The sequence below is a fragment of the Ananas comosus genome, linkage group 25 (assembly GCF_001540865.1).
Source record: "Ananas comosus cultivar F153 linkage group 25, ASM154086v1, whole genome shotgun sequence".
NCBI classification, from domain to species: domain Eukaryota; kingdom Viridiplantae; phylum Streptophyta; class Magnoliopsida; order Poales; family Bromeliaceae; genus Ananas; species Ananas comosus.
In genome coordinates this window covers 1,665,583-1,674,272 of record NC_033645.1, presented here as the reverse complement: position 1 = coordinate 1,674,272, position 8,690 = coordinate 1,665,583, and the positions used below count along the sequence as shown (strand labels likewise).

At 41.6% G+C, this 8,690-nt stretch overlaps 2 protein-coding genes across 2 annotated transcripts; both read left to right on the top strand.

The window, feature by feature from the left end:
- Positions 2,383 to 4,125, top strand: LOC109703593 (tyrosine/DOPA decarboxylase 2-like). The gene has a single exon (XM_020224265.1). The coding sequence runs from the start codon at positions 2,404 to 2,406 to the stop codon at positions 3,916 to 3,918; it is 1,515 nt and encodes a 504-aa protein (XP_020079854.1). The 5' UTR covers positions 2,383 to 2,403; the 3' UTR covers positions 3,919 to 4,125.
- LOC109703719 (receptor-like protein 12) lies at positions 5,173 to 8,281 on the top strand. The gene is made up of 2 exons (XM_020224442.1): positions 5,173 to 5,763; positions 7,418 to 8,281. Exons 1-2 carry the CDS (start codon positions 5,173 to 5,175, stop codon positions 8,279 to 8,281), a joined length of 1,455 nt encoding a protein of 484 aa, XP_020080031.1.

Below are 8,690 nucleotides of genomic sequence, written 5' to 3'. Positions count from 1 at the left end.
TTATTGATTTGCTACGCACCCCTTGCATAGTTTCCTCGTATATATAGAGAGTGAGCGAGAGAGAAAATAATGCAGCACGTGATGCATATACAGCCGGTTCCGAGCAATCGCACGATTGCATGTTGCGATGTGACTTTGCTAATTTTTTTCCTGAAATATTACCTGGTGCACCCAGTGCATCCATATATATATATATATAGAGAGAGAGAGAGAGAGAGAGAGAGTCCGACGGGAACACTATCGATATCACCAAACATTTTGTGCTATCAAATTTTCTACAATTAAATTTAATGCTTTAACTATTTTCGCCCATTAGATTATTTTATTCAATCAATAACTAATTTAACCCTAGGGGCTCACATCATTCTAACCGTAAATTTTTTCAACCAAAGGTCAAAACCTAATAGCACCAATAGCTCGGTGCTATTGATAGTATTCCAGCCTAGTTATATATATATATATATATATATATATATATATATATATATATATATATATAGAGAGAGAGAGAGAGAGAGAGAGAGAGAGTCCGACTACAATGCTATCGATAGAATAAAACATTTGGTGCTACCAAGTTTTCTATCATTAGATCTATCCCTCTAACTGTTTTTACCTGTTAGATTATACTATTTAACAAACCACTCACTCAATCCTAGGGGGCCCACATCATCCTAACCGCATATTCTTTAATCCAAGGGCCGAAAACTTACAAGCACCAATAACTTGATACTTTTAAAAGCATAGGAGCTCAATTATATATATATATATATATTATATATATTATAATATATATATATTATATAAATCTATATATATATATATGTCCGCTGTATACTATCGGTAGCCGAGGTCTCCGTGCTCCCAATAATTGTTTTCAATGACCGTTTTCAATGAGATCGAGGCTTCGTTAGACTTGATCTAACACTATTAAAAGTATTTGAAAACTAAATTTTATAATTTTTTAGTATCATTTGCCTATCAAATAAGTAGTCAAAAATGAACAGCTGAAAATAAAAAATCTCATAAAAAATGATGAATAGAATACTTGAATTTAAGATCAGTGGTACTGATCTACTCTAAATAGTAAAAAAAAAAAATTCTATAAAAATTTCATGCTGATTTGGATTGTTTTACACCATTAAATTTACAATGTATCACATCTACCATTAAATTGCAATTTGAGACCTTTTGATAACTAGCCAAATAATGTCGAAAAAATTATGAAATTTAGTTTTTAAATATTTTTAATAGTGTAAATCAAGTGTAACAGAGCATATCGTCAATTTGGAAGCGCATCATTGAAAAACAACTGATATCACGGAGGCCGTGCTACCGATATATACAACCTAGCTCTATTATATAGTATATATATATATATATATTATATATATATTATATAAATATATAATATATATTATAATATATATAATATCTAGTCGAATGTACGTCCAATATGCACGTAACATTATAATTTATTTCAAATCAATATAAATTTGTACATTATATATATCCAAAATTTTATAATAAAAATTATATTTATAATTTAATATGTTATATTTTATTAAAAAATATTTACAATATCCTACAGTATTTTTTATTTGAGATATTTTAACAAATTAATCATAATCATTTGTAGATAATATTAGTTTATATTTAATAGATTAATCACAACCGTTCGTTTTTACTTGAGATATTTTTAACAAATTAATCATAACCATTCATAGAAAATATTATTATTATTATTTTTAGATTTTGTCTGTCATTATCAGAATTTTTATACGTTTTTATATATAGTATAGAAGATATGAATATATCATTAAGATGAGGTAAACCCTACAGCGGAAAAAAAAAGAAAAAAAAAAAAAAGTGGAATAATAAATAATATGTACGAACGAACCTAGTGCATGCAATAATTTCTCCTATACGGTACCTGTAGTACAGCTCCAGATCTGCCGGCCCCTTTTTCACGAAAAATTGTAGAATGTACGGATTATATTAGTGACTGATTAATAATTGTATGGAGTACAAATACGATAAAGTAGATTTTCTTCTTCTCCGCGCGACCCGAGTGGGGCGGACATCTCTAGCTCTCTTCATCTATCTATCTTTCCCCGCCTCTCCTCCCACACCTTTCGCACAATCTCCCATATGCCAACTTCTAACAACCTGCTCTTCCCACTATATATACTCCCCCTCCGCGGCACTTCCCTCCCACCCTCAAAAACCTAATTAACCCTTCCTATTCACAGGTACCAAAAACCTGCACCTTCCAAAATTAAATAAAAATAAATAAAAACCATCTACATTAACATTTTCATCTACACTAACACACACACACGCACACGCACACGCACACGCACACTCTCCTCTCCTCTCCTCTCCTCTCCTCTCCTCTCCTCCAATATGGGTAGCCTCGACGCCGACGTCCTCAAAGCCAACGCTGCTTCGTCCCCCGCAAACCCTCTCGACCCCGAGGAGTTCCGTCGGCAGGCGCACGTCACGGTCGACTTCCTGGCCGACTACTATCGCGACGTGGGCTCGTACCCGGTCCGCAGCCAGGTGGAGCCCGGGTACCTGCGCGAGCTCCTCCCCGCGTCGGCACCCGACGACCCGGAGCCGCTGGACGCCATTCTCAGGGACGTCCGCGACCTCATCGTCCCGGGGATCACGCACTGGCAGAGCCCCAGCTTCTTCGCCTACTTCCAGTGCTGCGGCAGCACCGCCGGCTTCCTCGGCGAGATGCTCAGCACCGGCTTCAACGTCGTCGGCTTCAACTGGGTGTCGTCGCCCGCCGCCACCGAGCTCGAGAGCATCGTCATGGACTGGCTCGGCAGCACGCTCGCCCTCCCCAAGCCCTTCCTCTTCTCCGGCGGCGGCGGCGGCGTCCTCCAGGGGACCACGTGCGAGGCCATCCTCTGCACGCTCGCCGCCGCCCGGGATCGGATGCTGGGCAGGATCGGAAGGGACGGCATCGGGAAGCTCGTCGTCTACGGCTCCGACCAGACGCACTGCGGGCTGCAGAAGGCGGCCCAGATCGCCGGCATCCACCCCGCGAACTTCCGCGCGGTGAAGACGTACAAGGAAGACCACTTTGGGCTGTCGCCCGAGGCGCTGCGCAGGGCCGTGGACGCCGACGAGGCCGCGGGGCTGGTCCCCTTGTTCCTGTGCGCCACGGTGGGCACGACGCCGTCGGCGGCGGTGGACCCTCTCCCGGGGCTCTGCGCGGCGGCGGCGGAGAAGGGGATGTGGGTGCACGTCGACGCGGCGTACGCGGGGAGCGCGTGCATCTGCCCCGAGTTCCGGGGGTTCATCGACGGCGTGGAGGGCGCCGACTCGTTCAGCTTCAACGCGCACAAGTGGCTCTTCACCACCCTCGACTGCTGCTGCCTGTGGGTCAAGAGCCCGGACGCGCTGGTCCGAGCCCTGTCGACGAACCCCGAGTACCTGCGCAACAGGGCCACGGAGACCAAGAGCGTCGTGGACTACAAGGACTGGCAGATTGCGCTGAGCCGGCGCTTCCGCGCGCTGAAGCTGTGGATGGTGCTGCGCAGCTACGGCGTGGCGAACCTGCGGAACTTCCTGCGCGGCCACGTCCGGATGGCGAAGGACTTCGAGGAGATGGTGGCTGCCGACGGCCGGTTCGAAGTTGTCGTGCCGAGATACTTCGCGATGGTCTGCTTCCGCCTCCTGCCGCCCGACGGCACCGGTGGCGGTGAGGAGACGGCGGCGAACGAGATCAACCAGAGGCTCCTGGAGGCGGCGAACGCGTCGGGGAAGGTGTACATGACGCACGCCGTCGTCGGAGGGGTCTACCTGATACGGTTCGCCATCGGCACCACGCTGACGGAGGAGTGGCACGTGCGGGCGGCGTGGAAGGTTGTGGTGGAGCACGCGGAGGAGCTGCTCAAGGAGCTCTGAATAATATGAGATGGATTGAATCATGCATGCATGCATGCATATATATATACACAGACACACACACAAGGGGCAAAACGGAGAATAGGCTGAAAGATAGTAAGATGGAATGCTAGACGGAATAAAGCTATGTCTATGATATCTCTATAATAAATAAGGAAATCGAGGATGATTAATTAATATATATGCATCAACAATATTGAGTTTGATGTTGAGGGGGCCATTTCGAAATCGCCCATAGATGAGGGGTTCTTGATTCACTTTCACCAAAAAATTATTTGTTTCAATCTCGTTGAACGACAATTTTCGTTGGCAGGAAATTAAAGTGAAGAAATAGTTAGAGACTTGGTTGGGGAAGGGGGGTTAAAAAAAAAAAAGAAAAAAGGAGATTATAAAAAAATAAATAAATAACATTATTAATTAGTCCCCAATTTATTGTTCATTTTTATCCTTAAACTTTCAAATTCGACAATCCAGACAATGAACTCTCGACAACATTTTATTCTAGTCCTCAAACGCGAGTTGAAATTGAAACTTGGCCTAAAGTTTTGGGGGCTAGTGAAATTACCCGTAAAAAATTGGGTATAGATCCAATAAATATTCTTTGTGGTATATCACGTGCTTGGAATGTTTTTTTTTTTTAGATAAATGTAGCACGCTACCCGCTTCATTCATTAAAAAAATGAACTAGGCTACAAGAGTGGGGCAGCCCGGGCCCCTAGAAGAAGAAAAATAATAATTAAAAAAAAAAAAAACACACACACACACACACACACACACACTTAGGTTGGGAGCAGTGAGTCCCACTCCTTCACCAGCTGATTGAGATTGCGGACCGCCATTCCCGGGCTCGGCTGGGTTTTACTAAAGATAAAGTTATTTCTGACCCTCCAAACGATCCACCAACATCCAACTAACTCTGTTAGACTATTTTTTTTCGTNACACACACACACACACACACACACACTTAGGTTGGGAGCAGTGAGTCCCACTCCTTCACCAGCTGATTGAGATTGCGGACCGCCATTCCCGGGCTCGGCTGGGTTTTACTAAAGATAAAGTTATTTCTGACCCTCCAAACGATCCACCAACATCCAACTAACTCTGTTAGACTATTTTTTTTCGTATGAAAGCTTTTCCTAGCCGACCTGAATGTTGAAGCGTTGCATGTATGGGATATATACATCAACTATATATATAGCCAATGCTATTGTTTAGATTAGTGAAACATAATAGCTGCAACAAGGACTACAACCATGCAGTACCAGTTGCTATTTACTCTCACACTATGGCTTTTAGGCTATCAAACCATCCTAACAAGTGGAAGCAGGCGCTTCGAGATCGAAAGGGAGGCCCTCCTCGTCTTCAAAGCTGGTATTATCGATACCAGTGGTCGATTGTCTTCATGGACCGGTCGGGACTGTTGTAGCACTTGGAAGGGAGTAGTTTGCGACAACAACACCGGCCATGTTGTGAAGCTTAACCTTCAAAACAAGTATCAATGCGATGATGCTGATTCATCCGATTGTGCCCTGCACGGTGAGATCAATCCATCTTTACTTGTTCTAAGTCATTTAATTCGCCTTGACCTTGGCAGCAACAATTTTAGTGGAGCCAACGTTCCAGAATTCATCGGTTCTTTTAAACGCTTGAAGCATCTTGATCTCTCTAATTGTGGATTCAGCAGTAAAGTAGTACCTCAGCAACTCGGAAATCAATCTGATATTCGCTTTCTTGATCTCTCTTGCTCCAACGAAACTTGTATAGTTCCGCATAGCGTTGATGGGCTATCATGGCTATCTAATAAATCTTCTCTTAGGTATCTTGATCTCAGCGATAATTCACTAGTAGGGACTATTCCTTCTGGATTTGGAAGACTCTCAAATTTGCAATGGTTAGACCTCTCGGCTCAAATTCTTTAATCATTGACGTGGATCGAAATTGGATTCCTCCGTTTCAGCTTTCATATCTTGCTTTAGATTCTTGTCAATTTTTACATCCTCAATTTCCAGCGTGGCTTCGATCGCAAATGCAAATTGACATTCTAGATCTGTACAACACAGGGATCACAGACGTTATACCTGAATAGTTTTGGAATTCATCATATGGCTTCGTAGATCTCTCTTATAATCAGATTAGAGGCAAGTTGCCCATGTCCTTGCAATTTACAAGCCTAGGCACTCTTATTTTGAGGTCTAACAGACTTGAAGGCCCAATTCCATCTTTGCCAAACACGCTTGTAGCATTAGATCTGTTATATTTGGTTTAGATTCGTAGCTATCTAAATTAGAATTAAATCCTAATCTAATTGGAATTGGATATAATTTAGATTTAATTTGGCATATATGGATTATGAGTCAGAATCTAATTTCTAATTGAATTAGAATTAGACTCTAGTTAGGAAACATGTATTATATATACATGCTACGGCCAAGTTAATGATGCCGCGACCAAATTAAGATACCACGTTCTAATTAAGCAAGCAATGCATGTTGGTTCCGGACGATCAAAAAGCCGCCGCGACCAAATTAAGATGCCACGTTCTAATTAAACAAGCAATGCATGTTGGTTCCGGACGATCAAGAAGCCGGCGCGACCAAAATTAAGGACATACAACCCTCTAATTAATTAGCCAAACGTTGCCTTTCCTTTTGTTGGTGTTCGGTGCTAGCTGGTGGTGGTCGGTGCTAAATTAATTAAGCCAAGTCATGCACCTTGGTTCCGTACGGTCAAGCATCCGCAGCGATTCTAATTTAGCCATGCACCCAAGATCCAAGCTAATTAATTAAGTGGCATGTTGGTTTTCCGTACGGGTGAAGGAGCCGAGCCGTTTTCTTGGAGTTGCTTGTTGCGGCATTTCGGATCTAATTAAGTTTTGATCTTTTGAGAGATTTTCTTGTACTCCGCCTTTTCGACATTAATAAATTATTTGCTCCGTCTTCGTCCGTGGACGTAGTCCGTTGGCCAAACCACGTAATTATCGGTATGTTCTTTCCTTATCTTTTTTTTTTCTTGCATTAAATTATTTTCTGAATCTATTTTTCGCCGTTCTAATTTTAACAAGATCTCTCAGAAAATTCGAAATCAGAACCCCTCCTCTCACCAATCTTGAATCTGCTGCAGTTCAGATATTTATAACTATCAAGTAATCAGATCAACGGTAGTATCCCATCTTATATATGTAAACTAAAATATCTAGAAGTGCTGGACCTATCAAACAACTCTTTATCAGGAGAACTCCCTGAATGCTGGAACAATTCATCCCTTTCAGTATTAGATTTGTCGAACAACAATCTTACCGGCGAAATTCCTTCTTCAATTGGTTCACTGAGCTGCTCACTCAAATTATTGCACCTCAACAATAACAACTTCTATGGAGAACTTCCTTCAGGATTGCAACATTGCAATAATTTACTGTTCCTTGACCTCAGCAACAATAAACTCACAGGGGAAATCCCAAGATGGATAGGTGAAAACTTGTAGGATCTAGTAATATTGCAGTTGAGGTCAAATATGTTTGTGGGAGAAATTCCTTCGGAACTTGCACGACTTGCTTCCCTCCAATTCCTGGATCTTGCGCATAACAATTTGACAGGATCAATACCACGCTCTTTTGGTAATTTCAGCGCTATGATCTATCATACAATTCACAATTATGACGGAAAAGGATTTTCTGTTGACGAGAGGACCTTTACAGTTTTTGACTACATTAATAATTTGCTTGTGGTAATACAAGGAGAGGAGTATCACTATTCTACCACTGTCTATCTTTTCAAGATTATGGACCTCTCGGAAAACAATCTAAGCGGTCAAATCCCTGAAGAGATATTTGCAATTGCGTTATTACGTAGTTTGAATTTATCAGGAAATCATCTAACTGGAATGATTCCGGAAAGGTTAAGTGATATGCGCTCCCTGGAATCGCTGGACCTCTCTTTAAATGAGCTTCAAGGTGCTACTCCACAAAGCTTGTCGGCTTTGACATTTTTGAACTACTTGAATTTATCTTATAACAATTTATCTGGAAGAATTCCAACAGGAAATCAATTGGGCACGCTCGATTACCTTTCAATTTATATTGGCAACACCTATCTTTGTGGACCTCCGACGGGAAAGAATTGTTCTGAAAATGAAACAATACCTAATATTGTCGGAGACGACGACTATGATGGATCTGAGTCGACATGGCCATACCTCGGCATGGGATTAGGATTCGCCGCTGGATTCTGGGGCGTGTGTAGTATCCTAATATTCAAGGAGTCCTGGAGCAGCGCTTATTTTCAAATGATTGATAGCCTATACGACAAAATATATGTGATAATAGCAATAAGTATTAGAAGGTTGAATAGAAAAATGCACGGATGAAGTCGGTGTGTTTCTCGTTTTCCTTATAAATTCACAAGATTCTCCTATATTTAATGTTTGCTTAATAATAATGTCTACTTCCTGTGAGATTTACTTTTTTTCTTTTTTTACCTTTTTTGAGTATTAATACTTTTATGTCATTCTGGTTTCAGAAATATGCATTACCCCTTTTTTGATTCTCTTTTATGTTTCTGCTAGCTAATTGATTTATGCTTTCAAATTTAAGCAAGGTATTTTTTCTAATAATCATTTTTTGACATTGTGAGGAATTGGCCAACCTTGTAATTCAAGGATTTTTGAAAGTTGCACATGATTGAGTAGGATATAGAAGAGGAAGAGAACAGTAAGANAACTCTTTGGGTATTACTGTGAAATGATGGTTTTGAGAAAGTTGGTAGTGTTGCATGCA